Genomic DNA, 21,472 nt, shown 5'->3' with positions numbered 1-21,472 from the left:
TTGCAGAAAAACAGCAAGGATTCAGATCTCCTAACCAACATTCTTTCCCCAACTGGTCATCAATCCCTGCAAGGGGAACTACTAGACAAGGTCAAGGAATGTGGAATTAGAGGGAAAGTAGCAAATTTGAATGAAAAACAATTGCGATGTGTGAGACAGGGCCAGAGTTAAAATGGTTAAGTATGTAACAACGTTGTGTATTTGGATTCCCTTAATTATGGACAGTGATCCAACTGAAGTGTTTGCTATGACTGGAGTCATTGATAAGGTCTATCAAGAAAGGCTGTTTGCTCAGAGGGGGAAATCGGAAGAAGGGAACATAACTTGGAAGTTCAAGTCAGGTCATCGGGCTGATATCAAAAAGCACATCATCGCATTGAAGACAGGTGACATCTGGAACTCTTCCCAACACTTACCACCAGCCCACTCAAAATAACTGTTGATGTTGACAATCAAATTGAAAATATCAAGAAGTTAGATTGGTAGGTTTTTATTCAATAAAAGTAAGAGTATTAAAGGAAAAGAAAACCAAGTTAGGTAAATGGATACAAATGAGCTATGGTTTGATAAAATGGTTTCAGAGACAGAATTGTGTATATCTATTCTAAAGTACTTTTCTGAAGGTAGTGTTTTTATTATGTTTTGAAATGGGTAGGAGTGTCCTCCAAAGGGAGTTTATAAGAATGATCCTGGAGATGAAGGGCTTATCAATATAAGGAACCCTGGGATACTTCTTGGTGGAGTTTAGAAGGATGAGGGAGGATCTGACTGAAACTTACAGAACACTGAGAAGCCTGGATAGTGTGAACATGGAAAAGTTATTTCAACTAATAGAAGAGACTAGGACCCGAGGGCACAGCCTCAGAGTGAAGGGATGACCCTTCAGAACTGAGTTGAGGAGGAATTCTTTCAGCCGGACAATGGTGAATCTATGGAACTCATTGTTGGACAGGGCTGTGGAGGCCAAGTCGTTGAATGTATTTAAGACACAGATAGATAAGTTCTTGATTGATATGGGGATCAAGGGTTATAGGAAGATGGCAAGGGAAGGAAGTTGAGAAACAATTCAAGCATGATCAAATGGCAGAGCAGATCTGATAGGCCGAATGGCTGAATTCTGCCCCTATATCACGGTCTTATGGTCCTATGGACTGAGCTTTGTGGTCACTTTTGTTCACTGTGTTAAGTTTGAGAGAAAGGTAGTGTTCACGGATATTTTTAAAAAACGTTTGTTCAGTGGGCAAAAAGAACCTTGAGCATGTTCCAGCAGCCCTATGTGGTTTAAATCAAGATATTTTTTACAACATAGATACACCAGTTGTAAAATTTTAAATGTGCAGTCCGCAAAACCAGTTAGTATAAATTCCCTCAAAAGAACTTCAACTGTGCATCATTATCGATGGCAGAGGCTGCAGTATCATTGCATGTTGGCACCTTTTCAATAATATACAAAGCTTTTAGCTGATAAATCAGGATTATCACACCTCATTTTAACTACCAATGTAGCGAAACTTAGTAGTATCCCACTATCCTCATTAAAATGTGCCTCTATATGAAACACTGCCACCATTCATTTGAAGATAAATATTTTTCAGCCTTTGTATTGATTTTATGACTTATTTTGAATATTTAAAGTTGCTATCTATGGATGGATGAATTTTTTCTCCTTCCAATGTTCACATCTTCTGTTTCCACCATGATACTAGTTAGTGCTACATTATTGGTTTATTGTTAGTGCTTTTCATTAAAGTGTGTTTTTTACATTGCTAGTTAGTAATCTAGAGACCTAGATTAACAATCCTGCTGAGTTTGATTTTAATTCCAAAATGGCAATTTTAGTTCAGTTCAATAAAGTGTGTTTTTGTAAAGGCTACCACTGAGAGCTCAAGTCTTTCCAATATTGCTTGTGTCACTGAGAATGAAAGTGGGATATGAGTGCCTAAGAGGGGGTTTTACCAATTTGTTGTGATCACTGTCACAGAGACTAACCTTGTATGCCAAGTGTTTTATCTTTTTATTTGCTGTTTGAATTTCGCCAAATGCGATTGTAGAATTTGCATCCACATGCCTATCACATTAGCTTGGCTTTCTGAATTACTCATCTCATGACATTTCTACCATGTTATTGTCTCCAGTCATGCTAATATCATTTAATTTGGACAATTTGGAAGCATCAAAAAAATTGAACATGCTTTCCATATTGCTACACTTTAATAATGTTACACAGGTAGCAGTTTAAGAAACATTTAGACAGGTACATGGATGGATTAGGTAGAGAGGGATATGGACCAAGTACAAGCAGATGAGAACAGTTTAAATTGTGAAAACTGGGCAGCAGGGCAGGTAGGGCTGAAGGGCCTATTTCAATGCTATAGACCTCCATTTCTCTAGGTACTAATGAAAGGAAATCAACCACTATGCAAATGCATGCTCTATAATCTGCTGAAATATAGAACACAATGTTTGAAACATGATGTACGTGAGATCTAACATGTTTGGCCTTCTTTTCTGGTGCTCCATTATATCTTTTGCAGGAAAATTCACATGTATTGAAGTAAGGTTTCATCTTGAGAGACAAATGGGCTATTATTTAATTCAGATGTACATTCCGAGTCTTCTAATTGTGATTCTATCCTGGGTATCATTTTGGATAAACATGGATGCAGCCCCTGCTAGAGTAGCCTTAGGAATCACAACAGTGCTCACCATGACGACACAAAGCTCTGGATCTCGTGCTTCATTGCCTAAGGTAGGAAAATTAAACTATTTGCTTGGAATTAATTGAATCACTACATTGTAATGAATAGACACAGACCTGAAGCCTGTAACTTTACACAATATTAACTAAGATTTTCCCCTTGTCAAGCTCCCATCTTGACTGTTCACTAATCAGAAGTATGAAGCACAGCTTAATGTACCCCTAAATGGGGTGAGATCAGGATTAAGAGCATTGTGTAACCTATCATTTGAACTACCTGTTGAATACCTCTTACCATTTATTTTCCTTTTGAAGTAGGCATGCAACAACAAAAAAGGAAATTATAACACAAAGAAAAGCCAAGTAAAAGTATTGGTGACTAAAATCAAGGGAAACCCAAAGAGATAAACTTGGGAAAGAATTGGACCTTTTGGGAACCAGAAAAGCAACCTGTGCCTGGAGGCAGAGGTTGAGGTTAGATTACTTAGAGAACATTTTGCAGATATCTTTACAAAGGAGTGAGCAACTGAAGTGAGCAACTACTAAAGGGCTTGAAGTCTCTGAAAATAGATATCAGACCCCCACTAAATGTATCCCATGTTGTTACAAGGAGTAAAGTTTGAAAAGCCTCTGACCATCATAGATAAATATGTACAGCTACATACATAGCCATGGCTACAAAACTGATGTCATAGAAATTGAGGACTTATACCAGGCGTTTAAAAAGCAAGTTGATCTCCAGTATGGAGGTGTTGCCTTACAAACAAAGTTTAAATAGATTGGGATTCTACTCACTGGAGTTTGGAAGAAGGAGAGGTGATCTCATTGAAACAAATAGAATTCTTAAGGGGTTTGACAGGGTAAATGCTGAGAGGATATTTCTCCTCATGGGAGAATCTAAGACCAGACAGCATAGTCTCAGAATAAAAAGGCAACAATTTAAGACTGAAGGAGGAATTCTTTCTCTCAGAGGGTTGTGAGTCTTTGGAACTCCTCACCACAGAGAGCTATGGGGCCAGAGTCCTTGTGTATATTTAAGGCTGAGATAGATAGATTCTTGATTATGAGATTATGGGCAAAATGCAGGAAAGTGAACATGAGGAATGTTGGATCAGCTATGATCCTTATAAATAAGGGAGCAGGCTTAAGGGGCCCAATGGCCTACACTTGTCCCATCTGGTCTTATAAAGATGCTGCTTTACAATTGTTATAGTCAGTGAGTAAGATAGAACTCTGCAACATATGGCTCAGGAGTAACCTTCCTTCCCAAATGATGATCAAAAGATGACATGGGTTGTATTGACATTTGAATTACATTAGCTCAGACTGTAATCACTCCTGACAAAACAGTATGTGAGCAATGCTATGTTATATTAGTCCAATATCAATTCAAAGAAAATATTAACTGAAAACCGTGCATTTTGCATTCCTAAATTTTTCTGCATGAATGTGGTTTCTGTCATATATTTTTAAAAAGTATATATAGACACAGGAGCCATGTAAGAGGTGTGAAGTAACAGACAGCGTGGTTAAAAATGGACTGAAGAGAGGGTAAATGCCAATGGAAGTGCCAGGGTGGGTATTCCATGTCCACACTCCCTGCCTTGAGATTTACCTACTTACTAATCTGCTCAGACACCAGCCAGCTGAAGGTCTGTGTGCTGCTTTGTGTCTACTGGGGCCATGATAAGAGTAAGGGCATTGAACTTGTATCCCACTCTCCTACCCTTTCCCCCATCACTCCTCAGAATGATGAAAGAAACTCACCCTCTCATTTGTAATTTCAAACTTTCAATCCCCTTGTAAGGAGGCCACTCAAAGTTTTTACTAAGGTCTAATTTTTCAAAATTCCTCAGACATGGAGCATCCGGATGGATCACACACACAGTCACATTTAGGTGATGCCTGATCTCTTCAGGCTCATTGCTGTCCATGATGCATCCAACTGCTAGGAAGCCATTGATATGCAAATTCTCAATGTTGGGAGTGCCACACTTTCTCCTGAGTTTCCCACCCTTAACCCACAACCTACCCCACTTGACACCACAGACCTTATCGAGCTGCCCCCATCCTGGTCACTTATAAAATCTCTGGAGAATTCCGAAGGGAAGACCAGGTTCCCAACAAAGTGCCTGCTTAGGTGCAGCAAGGTCTTACAGGTTGTAGTTTAAAAGTGAGAGGCCACCCATTTAAAACAGAGATGAGGGCTGTGAGTCTTTGAAATTCCCTTCTTCAAATGGCAATGGATGCAAAATCTTTAAATATTTTTAAGGCTGAGGCACATAATTTCTTGATTATCAAGGGGAAGAGAGATTAGGCAGGAATGTATAGTTGAGGTTAAAATCTGATCTGCTATGATCCTGTTAAATGATGGAGGAAGCTTGAAGGGTCGATGGGTCTACTGTTGTTCCTTATTTGTATGTTCAACCCGAATAAATTGTATTTCTGTAACTCCTCCCAAAATGTTCAACCAGAATTTGGCTCCAAACCACTAAGTTATGATGAACCTTGTTCGTTGAGTCAGGTTTCAGGAGCAGCTCACTGGAGGACAAGGTAATAGAGCAATTTAGAAGTTTATGGATCAAATTCCTGGGCTTAGAATCAAGGAGGCTGAATATGCAGCCTGTAACGGCAGAGTGATTAAAACAGGAGGATGCACAAGAGGCCAATGTGCGAAGGGCTGAGAATTCAAACGGTTGTAGAGCTATAGGAAACATTGACCAAAAAATCTCATAATTTAAATTCATATTTAATTAATTTTAGGACAGTTTTGTTGCAGGTAAGGTTGCCTCCTTTATAATTGAATCGTAGCCTGGAATTCTGACCATGGCCTATTCTACCACTGCTAACCTTGTCGAAAGCTAACCTTTCACCCTCCTCACTGCAGGTGTCCTATGTCAAGGCCATCGATATCTGGATGGCCGTCTGTCTGCTGTTTGTGTTCTCTGCCCTCCTGGAGTATGCAGCTGTGAATTTTGTGTCAAGACAGCACAAAGAGCTACTCCGACTACGGAAGAGGAAACGGAAGGTCAGAAACCATCTTCTTAAATTGAAGCTGGTTAAGGTTGCATACTGTAGCTGCTGGCTGCAATACTTTCTGATATATCACCATCTTGATCGTCCAATACTTCTAGCACCAGCTAAGTATCCAACCAGAGCACACTTGCAAGGACAAGACCTGCACTGTTGATGGCATGACCCACATTAAGATTGCATCTTTCATTCTTGCATTCTCTATTGCACCAAACTCCAAACAAAACTAGAACTTCTCTTGGGAGGGATATTAAAATACAGAGCTGAAAATGTGTTGCTGGAAAAGCGCAGCAGGTCAGGCAGCATCCAGGGAACAGGAGAATCGACGTTTCGGGCATAAGCCCTTCTTCAGGAACGAAGCGTCGATTCTCCTGTTCCCTGGATGCTGCCTGACCTGCTGCGCTTTTCCAGCAACACATTTCCAGCTCTGATCTCCAGCATCTGCAGACCTCACTTTCTCCTCAAAGATATTAAAATACAGCACATTCAAAAACAAGTGCTAGTGATTTATAGGAAACATTGGTGTAAAGTCTGATATAAAATACCCAAAATTAATGACCTGAACTATCTTTTGTCACAAGTAACATTTTATCTTGTGTAATTTATAGAGCTGGAAATATTTTTAAAATGTTGAGGACATAGAAGCCCTTGTAGTTGTGCCTGTATTTTATCTTAATAGAGTACTTTTTTGTTTCCCTTCTTTGCTGAACCATTTTGATGAAAGAATATTGAGGGGGTGCTTGATGGAAATGAAAACATAGAAACGATACGACGTAACAATGGCTTGAGAACCAACGAACCAATATACGGGACTTTGGCTCAAATCTACAGTTCAAATTTTGGGGTAAAATAACAAGCAGATGTCCCATTTGTTATGTGATAAACAGTGATAAATAGAGGAGTTGTCCTTTTGTTTAACCTCATGTCTGTATCAAGTAGGAACTTTCACCCCTTGTAGTCTGTTTACTGTTCATATGTTGTAAAACGTAGTCTCATCTTAAGGTACCTGTCTTGTTAAAACATCTATTTAGATCATATTTAATCTCCCCTAAAAAAGAAAGTTTACAAACAGCAAACAAAGCTGAGTTCAATTGAATATTTTCCCACTCAACAAATACATTATTTTGACATTGGTGAACTGCGAAACAAATTTAGATCAGAAGTCAGTGGAAATTCTTGGCAGGGCAAAGTTCAATATCTCCAACATAGTCCCTTGTCAGAGTTAAGTTAAAATCTAGTATGTACAGAATTGATCTTAAATGCAACTTCTTCACATTGAAATATTAGGAGCTGCCTGTGCTTTATTTAATTAATGCATGCATTTTGTTTCAGGGTTGGAGACAATTCAGGGAATATCTACAATTATATTCAGCACTGAAAGGAAAGATTTTTAAAAATCATGCTGGTAGAAATGAGTGAAGGAAGAAAGAAATTCTTCATTTTAAATATTTAAAAGTATTTAAAATTTATTAAAGAAGCTCTAAACTTGACGATAGGGATGATTGAGTGTTTCTTTGAAGACATTTCTTGTCACTATAGGGGTTCATTGGTCCTATACGCAGTGTAAAGTAGTTAAATGCGCCTGGAGAGCCTTTAGACTGGCATGTTTAGTATAAGGGGTCAGGGCTTGCAGGAGTTTAGATTGGCATGGAGGGTAAAAGGGGCCATGGAGGGTGAGTGTAGTGCATGAGCTGACATGGATCCTGCATGGCAGGTTTGTGAAGCACAGGCTGTAGAGCTGGTCTTTTTTATTTATACTGGAATGAAGTCGAAAAGCACTAAGATGGGCCTCTTAAACAACCCATTTCTGTTAGTTTCTATCAGCTATTCAACACGTCAGACTTTAAATCAAGTAATTTGTGGATTACTGCACACATGCAAGTGGTTGACAAGCAGGGAAGTTGCTAAAGTCAATGAAAACCTTATTAATTGCTATAGGCTGTAACACTATCAAGAAAATGGAAAAATAGAATATAAGATCAGGATATTTCAGCTCTGAGGGTTTGAGTTTCAAGATGAAACTGGATAGTCTGGTGTTGTTTTCTCTGAAGCACAGGGGGTTGAGGGATGACCTTTTTGGAGGCTTGTAAAATCATGAGAGGTATAGATAAGGTGAATAGTGAAGGTCTCTTCCGCAGCATAGGGGAGTTAAAAACATAGGTTTAAGGTGAGAGGGGAAAGTTTTAAAAGAGACCTGAGGGATAACATTTTCACACAGAGGGTGGTTCATATGTGAAATGAACTGTCAGAGGAAGTGGCAGATGCACGTATAGTTGCAACATTTAAAAGACAGGTATATGGGTAGGTAAGGTTTAGAAGGATATGGACCAAATGCAGGCAAATGGGATGAGTTTACTTTGGGAAACCTGGTCAGCATGGATGAGTCAGACCAGAGGGTCTGTTTCCACGCTGCTTACTCTATCACTCCATGAATCTATAAAAGCATGAACATGATGAGTCCATGGGGTGTGAAATCTGTTCCCCCAACTGATGGATACAATGCAATGAGGCCAGGGAGTAGACACTACCATCCTCCAAACTAAGCAACATGCCAACAAAGAAACATAAGAAGCAGGGTCGGGAGAAAACCAAATGGACCTTCTAACTTGCTCTGTCATTAATGCAATCATGGCTGATCTCAAATCCATATTGCACCATATTCCATGTGATGCCTTGGCAGACCACAGTTTTATTTTAGAAGAAGACAATAAATGGGAGATAACCTGGTCAACACATACAAATGCCCATTCAACATTCCTTATTGAAGAAGATGATTCAGTGGATCTATAGGAGTCAACTCTTTGGATTGTATTTTCAATCTCAAGGCAGCTAGTGGGAGTTGGGAACATTTCTAGCTTTGCAGAACCCAACTTCAGAGAATGTAGCTCTGACCAGCAGGTTAATGCTGGAATTGAGCGTGCCACCCACAGGACAAAGAGGCAATCCCAGGAGTTGTTGGGTGCAAAGGTTGGCTGCTTCAAAGACCCATTTTTATGCTTTGGTACTTCATTCCAGTTATAATAAGAAGGCACTTAATACTCACTCCTACATACTTGCTGTATCTCATCTATGCCAGCTCACCTCCATCACCCACCTTTCATGCCTCTGACTCTGCCTCTAAGCCTTTGCAACCCCTGACCCCATGGTTGCTCAGGTTACCTATGCCAAGCTATGGCTCCTCTGTGCCCATTAAATTAATTTGTACACTGTTTCGAAGCAGAGAACCTATATCATGAAATAAAATGTTTTTTTTTAAATCTGCAAAGAACCAGTCATTCATTCATTAAAAATGCCCTTACTACAGCTCAATAAAAGTGTCAATTAACCAGAACATTGAAAGTATTGATTCCAGAAACTGCAAGCACTTGAAATATCTGGTGTAAATATACATTGTGAAATTTACAGAAAATGTTCAGACAGACAGAAATGTTAGTCAAGCAAATGTTATCCATGAGGCTTAACTGTATCAACATTCTAATGGATTTCTGGGATCAGCCAACTCCATGAAAATCCAAGTACCCCTATATCCCTACCCCTAACTCCAGAGGATAAAGAAATAGAGGTAATTATTTTCTGACACTTTCAAAATCAAAAGTAGACAAAATGGGTTTAGCTTCAGGAAAAGAAACAATAAGATGAGAAAAATATAAATGGTGTTAAAGATAATTAGAACATTAGAATTAGAATCCCTACAGCGTGGAAACAGGCCCTTTGGCCTGTATTCCACCCAAAGAGTATTCCACCCAACCCCATTCCCATTACTCTACATTTACCCCTGACGAATGCACCTAACCTACACAACCCTGAACACTATGGGCAATTTAGCATGACCAATTCACCTAACCTGCGCATCTTTAGATTGTGGGAGGAAATCGGAGCACACAGACACGGGGTGCAGGTGCAAACTCCACACAGATAGTCACCCAAGATTGAAATCAAACCCGGGTCCCTGGTGCTGTGAGGCCACAGTGCTAACCACTGTTACACCATGCCGCCCCTACAATAGGATTCAAGTGACCTAATCAGGTTAAAGTTCCAAATTGAAAATTAACCATTTTGAGGACTGTTAGACTTATTCTTCATAAACAAAACTTTTAAAAAATTCGTTCATGGGATATGGATATTGCTGGCAAGCATCTATATTTTTCCAATTCCTATTTGCCCTTCATATATTGATTGTGAGCCAATTGCCTGAAACACTACAATCCCTCTGGTGCATGTCCAGCCACAGCGTGGTTAGGTTCTAATAGTTTAACCTGGTGATGGTGGAGGAAAGGTGCTATCCTTCCAACTCAGGATAGTGTCTGCTTTGAGGGCAGCTTAACAATGTAAATCCCATGCACTGGTATCCCTTGACCTTCTCCTGTGCCACCATGCCACCCTTTGAGGGCAGCTTAACAATGTAAATCCCATGCACTGGTATCCCTTGACCTTCTAATGGAGATATCGAAAGGTATGTTTTATAGGCAGTATGAAGGAAAATGAATAATAAGCTATTCTAGGAATCTAGATTGATTCGATAGCTAGATTAATAGATTAGATCGATAGATAAGATAAGATAGATAGACAGATAGATATAGCTAACTAGACCCTGATAGATAGCTAAAGAGAGATGATGTTAAAGTGTCTGTTACATCTATTTCTTTGTCCTATCTTTTCAGGTGGTTATCAAATTGTTACATCATGTAAATAAAATTTGTGATAATCTCCATTATCTTGAAACTCAGTTAGATGCGTTTCACTTACAAGAAATCATAGATTCCTAACAGTATGGAAGCAGGCCAATTGACCCATTGAGTGCATACTGACTGTCCGAAGAGAATCCCACCGCCCCACACCCTACACTTCCAATGGCCAATCCACTTACCCTGCACATCTTTGCACTGTGGGAGGAAACCGGAGCACCCGGAGAAGTCACATGCAAACACAGTGAGAATTTGCAATCTCCACACAGACAGTTGCTTAAGGCTGGAATCAAACTCAGGTTGCTGTTGCTGTGAGGCAGCAATGCTAACCACTGAACCACCACGCCACCCCAATGAGCTATTGAAGAGAGTGCCTTAAAGGGAAAACATTAGATACCATCAACAAGGAATTGAGGCAATGGAAGCAGATATAATTGGCTTACAGTTGTATGTACTTCTTTGAAAAGCTATTAATTGAATACAAAATGAAATGCCAGAACTGAGTGTCTGCATTGCTACATGTGCTGCAGTGATTTGACCTATGTGCTGTGGTTCCATATTTCATTAAATATTCAAAGGTACACAAAATCAACTTGTTTGGGGAATCATTAAGTTTGCAAACCTTTCAAACAGAAGCAGCCTTAAATAGCTACCACATATGCTGTGGGAACAGATGATCATATATACAACTGATGTATTTGGCATATAATATTTTTCTTCTATTTCTATCAGCCTTGAGCAAGCATCGTCTTTTTACCAATACAGTTGTCTAGAGCATATTTGTTTACAGTACTATTTACTTGGACTCAGGAGTCTATTTCAAATGATCTATCATTTCAAACAGCCCCTATCTAATGGTTTTACAGGCTTAAAGTAAAGCGCATCTGGGCAGAATTGATGTGTTAAAAATGATAACGAAACACTACCAATGCATTCATTAAAATATTTCTACGGCACAAGCCCTATTTTCTTTGGGGACTAATCTGCTCATTGCTTTCATTTTCACTCGTGTTTCACTCACAGTTTCACAGCAGCTATGCAACAGTTTCTTCTCTCCTCTTTTTAAATTCTTTGTTCGGTAAAATGACATATACATGTCATCTAGTCCAATGCAACTAGATGACATGTATATGTCATTTAATGGTTGTCCTGATCTTTAGTACCAGAGTTCAAGTTAGGGCCTGCCAATCCACATTCTTTCTGCAACCACTGGATTATTTTGATCATCCAAATTAATGCCCACATCATAGGTGCTTGCCCCTGTACTTTGATCCTGACAGATATTGAGTTGTCAAATAATTATGAGCCTTTTTGATACAGAGTTTGCTGACCACATCTTCGACTTGAGATTTAAGGAGTTAAGAAATAATTGGTCAGTATGTGGGTATGGAATGGAAATATTAAACTCAAAGGTTTTTAAATTCACTTTTTCCCCAATATGTATATGCCAACTATCATCACCTGAATTAAGGAACACCAATTGCAATACCTTTCTTGTGCAGCTGTGATCACTATATTATAACAAACCAGAGACGACCTTACTATTTTCATGGTAAAATGCAAACCAGGTTTCACGGAATAAAATGCATATCAAGCTTAGAACATAGAACATAGAACAGTACAGCACAGAACAGGCCCTTCAGCCCACGATGTTGTGCCGACCATTGATCCTCATGTAAGGTAAACCTAATGTACGAACCCTCAAATTTCTGTGACCATATGCATGTCCAGTAGTCTCTTAAATATCCCCAATGACCTTGCTTCCACAACTGCTGCTGGCAACGCATTCCATACTCTCACAACTCTCTGTGTAAAGAACCCTCTGACATCCCCTCTATACTTTCCGCCAAACAGCTTACAACTATGACCCCTCGTGTTAACAATTTCTGCCCTGGGAAAAAGTCTCTGGCTAACAACTCTATCTATGCCTCTCATTATCTTGTACACCTCAATTAGGTCCCCTCTCTTCCTTCTTTTTTCCAATGAAAAAAGTCTGAGCTGAGTCAACCTCTCTTCGTAAGATAAGCCCTCCATTCCAGGCAGCATCCTGGTAAGCCTCCTCTGAACCCTCTCCAAAGCATCCACATCTTTTCTATAATAGGGAGACCAGAACTGGACACAGTATTCCAAGTGCGGTCTAACCAAAGTTTTATAGAGCTGCAACAAGATCTCACAGCTCTGAAACTCAATCCCCCTCTGAAACTCAATGAAAGCCAAAACATCATATGCTTCTGACAAAAATGGTCAAAGACTTCTGTCCCAAAGACAGACAACCACTGCCCTCCCATTTTTCCCCAGAAATGTGACCCACTGTCCTCTCCTCTCACTGCCTACTCCCACACTAGTCATGAGCTGTGAAAGTCCCCAGAGATTGGAGTCCCTGATTTAGCAGTGGACTGGAAAACACCAAATAATTGTGTCCTCCAATATGTCTCCTATCAACATGTTTTTATTTAAGCGTGCTTTTGTGGAGCAGGCAACTCCAGCCATTTCTAACCTGGGGACCTACTGCAGCCCCTGAATACACCAATCATAATTCACACTCATCCCTACAATGCTTTCCAAACTGCAGCTACAGATCGGAGCTGTGGGCTCTACACTCAACCCTGTAAAATGTTCTAAATCTTGGTTAACACTCTCCAGGACACTTAGGTCCCAGTACCGTCTCTTTTAAGTGAACACCAAGAAAACTGTGCCCTATCTCCTATCCGCTTTCTGTAGAGATGGCTGCATCTTCACATCCATTTCTCCAGGATGCACCCTTCCCTGAATCTCAGTGCTTTCTTGATAGGGAGGAGTTGGCCTAGTGGCATTATCACTAAACTATTCATCCAGAAACTCAGCTACTGGCCTGGGGGATCAGGCTTCAAATCCCACCACAGTATATGGTGGAACTTGAATTCCATTAAAACAAGTAAATCTAGAATTAAGAATCTACTGATCAGCATGAATTTATTGCCAATTGGCAGGAAAAGCTTATCTGACTCACTAATGTCCTCTAGGGATGGAAATCTGTCACCATCACCTGATCTCGACTACAGGTAACTCTAGATCCACAGCAATTTGTTTGACTCTTAATTGCCCGCTGAAATGGCTCAGTAAGCCACTCAGTTCAAGAATGGCTAGGGTTGGCCAACAAGCGATGCCCATGTCCCACAGGTAAATAAAAAGACTAGTTCCAATCACCACTGCTCACCCCCATTACAGCATCCACTCCATGAATGGGTGACACTTTTGGCTGAGATGAGGTTGTTATGAGGAGAGCCTTTGGGTTCTTGAAGGTGTCCTACTCTCACAGGAGGACCCTGGATGGTCGAAGGCTGAGGGATGACCTTATCGAGCTTTATAAAATCATGAAGGACATGGATAGGGTGAATAGGCAAGGTCTTTTCCCTGAGGTGGGGGAAGTCCTGAACTAGAGGGCATAGGTTTAGGGTGAAGGGGAAAAATATAAAATGGACCTTAGGGACAACCTTTTGACACAGAGGGTGGTGCATGTATGGAAAGAGCTGCCAGAGGAGGTGGTGGAGGCTAGTACAATTACAACATTTAAAAGGAATCTGGATGACTATAGGAATAGGAAGGGTTGAGAGGGATATGGGTCAAGTGCTGGCAAATTGGACTAGATTAGGTTAGGATATCTGGTAGGCATGGACGAGTTGGACCGAAGGGTCAGTTTCTGTGGTTACATCTCTATGACTCTATACTCCTCCTTATCATTCTTTTCAGGTCATCCCTCTATAAGATCACCCCTCAGCATCCACCGCTGCAGGGAAAACAGCCCCAGCCTAGTCAACCTCTCCCTATAGCTCAAATCCTCCAAACCTGGCAACATCCTTGTAAATTTAAAATAATGATGGAAAAGGATAGACCAGATCTAAAAGTTGAAGTTCTAAATTGGAGAAAGGCCAATTTTGACGGTATTAGGCAAGAACTTTCAAAAGCCGATTGGGGGCAGATGTTCGCAGGTAAAGGGACGGCTGGAAAATGGAAGCCTTCAGAAATGAGATAATGAGAATCCAGAGAAAGTATATTGCTGTTAGGGTGAAAGGAAAGGCTAGTAGGTGTAGGGAATGCTGGATGACTAAAGAAATTGAGGTTTTGGTTAAGAAAAAGAAGGAAGCATATGTAAGGTATAGACAGGATAGATCAGTGAATCGTTAGAAGAGTATAAAGGAAGTAGGAGTATACTTAAGAGGAAAATCAGGACGGCAAAAAGGGGACACAAGATAGCTATGGCAAATATAATTAAGGAGAATCCAAAGAGTTTTTACAAATGCATTAAGGACAAAAGGGTAACTAGGGAGAGAATAGGGCACCTCAAAGATCAGCAAGGCGGCCTTTGTGTGGTGCCACAGAAAATAGGGGAGATACTAAATGAGTATTTTGCATCAGTATGTATCGTGGAAAAGGATACGGAAGATATAGACTGTTGGGTAGTAGATGGTAACACCTTGCAAAATGTCCATATTACAGAGGAGGAAGTACTGGATGTCATGAAACGGGTAAAGGTGGATAAATCCTCAGGACCTGATCAGGTGTACCCGAGAATTCTGTGGGAAGCTAGAGAAGCGATTGCTGGGCCTCTTGCTCAGATAATTGTATCATCGATAGTCACAGGTGAGGTGCCGGAAGACTGGAGGTTGGCTAACGTGGTGCCACTGTTTAAGAAGGGTGGTAAGGACAAGCCAGGGAACTATAGACCAGTGAGCCTGACATTGGTGGTGGGCAAGTTGTTGGAGGGAATCCTGAGGGACAGGATGCACATGTATTTGGAAAGGCAAGGACTGATTAAGGATAGTCAACATGGCTTTGTGCATGGGAAATCATGTCTCACAAACTTGATTGAGTTCTTTGAGGAAGTAACAAAAAGGATTGATGAGGGCAGAATGGTAGATGTGCTCTATATGGATGTCAGTAAGGCATTCGACAAGGTTCCCCATGGGAGACTGATTAGCAAGGTTAGATCTCACGGAATACAGGGAGAACTAGCCATTTGGATACAGAACTGGCTCAAAGGTAGAAGACAGAGGGTGGTGGTGGAGGGTTTTATTCAGACTGGAGGCCTGTGACCAGTAGAGTGCCACAAGGATCGGTGCTGGGTCCTCTACATTTTGTCATTTACATAAATGATTTGGATACAAGCATAAGAGGTACATTTAGTAAGTTTGCAGGTGACACCAAAATTGGAGGTGTAGTGGACAGGTAAGAGTGTTACCTCAGATGACAACAGGATCTGGACCAGATGTGCCAATGGAAGAGGCAGATGGAGTTTAATTCAGATAAATGCAAGGTGCTGCATTTTGGGAAAGCAAATCTTAGCAGGACTTATACACTTAATGGTAAGGTCTTAGGGAGTGTTGCTGAACAAAGAGGCCATGGAGTGCAGGTTCATAGTTCCTTGAAAGTGGAGTGGCAGGTAGATAGGATAGTGAAGAAGGCATTTGGTATGCTTTCCTTTCTTGGTCAGAGTATTGAGTACAGGAGTTAGGAGGTCATGTTGCGGCTGTAACAGGACATTGGTGAGGCCACTGTTGGAATATTGCGTGCAATTCTGGTCTCCTTCCTATCGGAAAGACGTTGTGAAACTTGAAAGGGTTCAGAAAAGATTTACAAGAATGTTGCCAGGGTTGGAGGATTTGAGCTATAGGGAGAGGCTGAACAGGCTGGGGCTGTTTTCCCTGGAGCTTCAGAGGCTGAGGAGTGACCTTATTGAGGTTTACAAAAGTATGAGGGGCATGGATAGGGCAAATAGGTAAAGTCTTTTCCCTGGGGTTGGGGAGTCCAGAACTAGAAGGCATAGGTTTAGGGTGAGTGGGGAAAGATATAAAAGAGACCTACGGGGCAACGTTTTCACACAGAGAGTGATACGTGTATGGAATGAGCTGCCAGAGGATGTGGTGGAGGCTGGTACAATTGCAACATTTAAGAGGCAGTTGGATGGGTATATGAATAGGAAGGGTTTGGAGTGATATGGGGCGGGTGCTGGCAGGTGGGACTAGATTGGATTGGGATATCTGGTCGGCATGGATGAGTTGGACCGAAGGGTCTGTTTCCATGCTATAACTCTCTATGACTCTATGACTCTAAATCATTTCTGAACACTTTCAGGTTTCACAACAATTTTCCGATAGTTAGGAGACCGGAATTGCATGCAATATTCCAAAAGTGGCTTAACCAATGTCCTGTACAGCCGCAACATGACCTCCCAACTCCTGTACTCAATACTCTGACCAATAAAGGAAAGCATACCAAATGCCTTCTTCACCATCCCATCTACCTGCGAGTCTACTTTCAAGAAGCAATGAATCTGCACTCCAAGGTCTCATTGTTCAGCAATACTCCCTAGGACCTTATCATTAAGTGTATAAGTCCTGCTATGATTTGTTTTCCCAAAATGCAGCATCTGGCATTTCATCTGGGGCTTCAGAAAGTTGCACTCCTCCTCTGCCTCACCTTCTTAAGCTATTGCATCCTCTGCCCAGCATCTTCATGCTGCATGTCAAGTTAACAAAGAAAAATTGCTCTTCACATGTGATACATAGTGAAACAATGACAGCAGGCTAGCTGTGTGTACCCGTGCAATCGGCTGACAAAGAGCTATCTGAATACGGTGTCAGAATTCTGCCAACTCCATGCAACACTGCCTTGCACAGCAAGGTCAGTTATTTCTGGAAGCCCACATCCACTCACCCTTCCTAATGCCCATGTTTGAGCCAGGCACTGAGTGCCAGCTTGCTCTGAAAAATGTTAGGGAATGTGATTCCCCTATCAGCTTGTAATCAATTATAATCTATCAAGTGTCACTGCAGATGTAGTGAGAGATAGATATGCGAGAGTGCTTTTAATCTGGAACAGGTTCAACCTCATTTGAAAACACAATCAACCTGCCATTTTAAGAACCAGAGGTTTTACCAGTCATTTTCCATTCTCTCCCATGATTATGACATTTAAAGGGTTAAACGTTTATTGGTCATTGGTGACAGCAGTAGAAGTTATATTCCATTTTGTATTGGCATCTATAACAAACACCTGTGGAAAAGATGAACCATCCTCATGATAGGTTGGACATATCTGACTGTATCCTCTCATCTCTTGATTGCAGCATCTAATTTTCTTGAATGAGGCTTGTCAGTTTGGTGAGGAAAATAATGCCCATTTTCAAAAGAGTGGCCATTTGTAATTTTTATGATTGCTGTAGAGTTCAATAACTTTTAAAAAGAGATGAGTTTCAGTGATTAATACAAAAGATCGCATAGCAATATTTCGACCTTAAGACTTTCATTATGACAAACAAATGAAAATCAACATTGAAACCTTAGTTAAGAGGAAGCTAATGCATTAAATTAGAGAAAAAAAGTACTATCTATTAAATTTGTAATATAGTTGAAAGCCTCAGGCCTCATTTATGCATTATAGTATACTCACGGCACAAATTATATCTTGTGCATAAAGTGCCAAGCTCTCCCCCTGATTTAACAGACTCTCTTCTTTCTGCCACACCCCAGGGTGAATCTTCCATCAACCTTTTAAAACAAATTTTCTTCCCTCAATCTTCTAAACATGGTTGCGTGTGGCATGGCAATCTGATGACTCCTTGGCCTTTAACTCTCCACCAGACTTGTTTCTTCAGAGACGATATCAGTTCTCACCAGCACTCTGCTTCATATTTAACCCCAAAACTGTTGCTTTCTTCTACCAAGCATGACAGCACTCGTGAGTCACCTTTCTGAAACCTGTCTGACTCTGAAGGCCTGTAATGATGCTACAGAAAGAGTCACCTCCTCCCCCAGGTGTTATAATGTGCATCTTACTTTCCATTAATTCTAATTTGAGTGTCTGACATCATGACAGGCAGCTCAAACGGTCTTGTCTCTACCATGATGCTAGATGGGCTTGTGTCTGGGCGTCATAGTGGCTCAGTGGTTAGGACTGCTGCCCCACAGCGCCACGGACCAGGTTCGTATCCGACTTCGGGCAACTATCTGCGTGGAGTTTGCACATTCTCCTCATGTCTGCGTGAGTTTCCTCTGGGTGCTCCAGTTTCCTCCCACAATCCAAAGATGTACAGGTTAGATGAATTGGCCATGCTAAAATTGCCCATAGTGCTAGATGCATTAGTCAAGAGTAAGTATAGGGCAGGGAAATGGGTCTGGGTGGGTTACTCTTCGGACGGTCAGTGTGGACCTGTTGGGCCAAATGGCCTGTTTCCATACTGTAGGGAATCTAATCAGATCTCATAGTAGGGCATTCCTCTTCTTGAAATTATTCTGCTATACCTTGACCTGAAAGGATACCATTTCAACCATAACAACCTTATAAAATCCAGTGCTCGTTATAGCATCTGATATTATTTTCATAATCCAGACACAACATTATGAACCTGTCCTCAAAACTGAAACAATTACGATGAGAGATGAGTTCTAACAGTTTGTATCCATCGAAATTGAATAAAACCTCTGAAGCAAGTTCAATAAGCCTTAGTTTATTGGAGGAAGCAGTGGTATTAAGAGCAGAGTTGTTAATCCAGAGAGACAGGTAATGTTCTGGGGACCATGATAGATGGCAGAACTTGCATTTGATATTTTTAAAAAATCAACAATTTATGATAGCCATAAAATTATTGTCAGGAATCAAAAATCTGGTTCACTAATATCCTTTAAGAAAGGAAACTGCCATCCTTACCTGATCTGGTTTAAATGGGAATCTAAACCCACAGCAATGTGATTGACTCTTAAGTGAGATCTGGGCAATAAGTATGGACTATAACTGCAGGCTGGCCAGTGATACTTCCGTCCTATGAATTAATGAATGAAAATAAATAAATTTTTCATTTGCCTGAATTGCCAAGTTTCCCATTCTCTTCTGATATTGAATGAAATAGCGATTTTTGTATCACACTGTGGGGCACCAATAAACAGAAACTTTATAATATCCTCCTGAAATTTCACATTGTTATTTTATGTGAGGTGCTAACCAGTTTAAAATGATTGGCTTCACATTGCTGCTTAAATTGCAGGCAGAGGAATCTGGATGAGTAGCTTTCATGTTGACATGTCATAATTTTCATAGCCCACATCTTAACGTTTGTTGACCTATTAACAGATTGTGCAAATCACTGAAAGACATTTATGTCACTAAGCTAATTAGGTATCTGGCGTTAAACTTAGAATAAACATGGAAAATTCAGTTTGAATTTTTATTTGGTCGATGGACAAACAATTTCTATTTTATAGGTCCATCAAGTGAAGTATCTTTAGGTTAACTTGCTAAACAAGATTCATCCGAAAGTAGAGATGATTATTCTTGTCCATTGTGATCAATGGAATAAGGAAATGTGACAGTTTTTAAAATGCTGCATCTGTGTCTGCAGTTCTGTTGTGATTTAAATAGGCAATTCTATGCTCGGAGATGTGGTCCACTGCAGGGAGCAGTCAGAGTATTGGGGTAAAAATATCTATTACAGTTTCCAAGCAGAATGCCATCAGACCAATGGGGAAGAGATGTATTTGGACCTGTTTGTGCTGTTATTCAGAAACTCTGTGTGCTGAGACTTGTAATTCTTTATTCAATTCAGCTTATTCTCATCCTTTCTTGAAAGTTCCACTGTTTTGTGATTCCACAAGATTTAACAAAACCTCAGCGCCTCAGCTAAATAACAATCCCTTTTCTTTGAACCTCTAGAATGAGTGCTAGTGAATTACTCCTTCAAGAGGGTTCACCACAACCTGGTTTAATATCTAATTCTTGGGCTGTGGACATCACTGGTGAGGCTGGCATCTTTCGCCCATTCCTTACTATCCCTGAGAGTGCCACCATCTTGAACTACCCCAATCATGTTGTGATGATTCTCTCCCAGTTCTATTTAGCTTGCATCAATACAGCATTTGTGAAGTAATACTGACATACTTCCAAGTTGGATGGCGCAGACCCTGCTGTAGACTTGGAGGTGCCTCCTTTATGCTCCTAGGTTGTAGAAGTAACAAATTTCAGAATGGCTCTCAAGGAAGCTTGATGCAAGTTGCAAGAAAAAGTGTTCTTGATGACTGTAGTGATTGGAACAAGGTCAACTAAGTGGACCTCTCAAATATGAATTCCCTGATTGGGGCTGTTAAACTGGTTCAATCAGGGAACCCTCGCTGACAGATATAAACAGGAATGTCAGAGGTTCTGTTTACTCTGTGAGCTGGCTCTGTGGAAGATGGACCAGTGTCAAGTACTATGCACATGTAAATAAAGGATGACTTGGTGATGGGATACCAGCCGAGGAGCTATTTCAATAACAAAGGAATTAAAAGTGAGAGCTGCAGCTAAATTTATCTCACTTGAAATCAATACCAGGGAAATCAAATCGAAAGGCTCCAACTCGTATCTAACAACAAACAACAGTGCCAGGGAACTGGAGAGTGGTGAATGTTGTGCCCCTGTTCAAAAAGGGAAGAGGGATAACCCCGGGAATTACAGGCCACTTAGTCTTACTTCGGTGGTAGGCAAAGTAATGGAAAGGGTACTGAGGGATAGGAATTATGAGTATCTGGAAAGACACTGCTTGATTACGGACAGCCAGCACGGATTTGTGAGGGGTAGGTCTTGCCTTACAAGTCTTATTGAATTCTTTGAGAAGGTGACCAAGCATTGGATGAGGGTAGAGCAGTGGATATAGTGTACATGGATTTTATTAAGGCTTTTGATAAGGTTCCCCATGGTAGGCATATGCGGAAAGTCAGGAGGCATGGGATAGTGGGCAGTTTGGCCAGTTGGATAGAGAACTGGCTAACCGGTCGAAGTCAGAGAGTGGTGATAGACGGTAAATATCCAGCCTGGAGCCCAGTTACAAGTGGAGTTCCGCAGGGATCAGTTCTGGGTCCTCTGCTGTTTGTAATTTTTATTAATGACTTGGAAGAGGGAGTCGAAGGGTGGGTCAGTAAATTTGCAGACGATATGAAGATTGGTGGAGTTGTGGATAGTGAGGGGGGCTGTTGTCGGCTGCAAAGGGACTTAGATATGATGCAGAGCTGGGCTGAGGAGTGGCAGATGGAGTTCAATCCTGTCAAGT

General features: G+C 40.9%; 1 protein-coding gene across 6 annotated transcripts in view; it reads left to right on the top strand.

Moving 5' to 3' along the window:
- Nucleotides 1-21,472, top strand: part of glra3 (glycine receptor, alpha 3) — a 221,916-nt gene that overhangs the window by 192,426 nt on the left and 8,018 nt on the right. For 5 of the 6 annotated variants that reach the window (XM_043704636.1, XM_043704625.1, XM_043704649.1 and 2 more), the window contains 3 exons: nt 2,535-2,749; nt 5,586-5,726; nt 6,456-6,575. In XM_043704636.1, the coding sequence (XP_043560571.1) occupies nt 2,535-2,749; nt 5,586-5,726; nt 6,456-6,575 (476 nt within the window). The remainder of the gene's footprint in view (nt 1-2,534; nt 2,750-5,585; nt 5,727-6,455; nt 6,576-21,472) is intronic. The other variant, XM_043704642.1, reaches the window with a different exon arrangement.

This window comes from Chiloscyllium plagiosum, chromosome 2, assembly GCF_004010195.1.
Source record: "Chiloscyllium plagiosum isolate BGI_BamShark_2017 chromosome 2, ASM401019v2, whole genome shotgun sequence".
Taxonomy (NCBI): Eukaryota; Metazoa; Chordata; class Chondrichthyes; order Orectolobiformes; family Hemiscylliidae; genus Chiloscyllium; species Chiloscyllium plagiosum.
The sequence above is the reverse complement of the archived record's forward strand: the minus strand, read 5'-3'. Positions and strand labels throughout refer to the sequence as shown.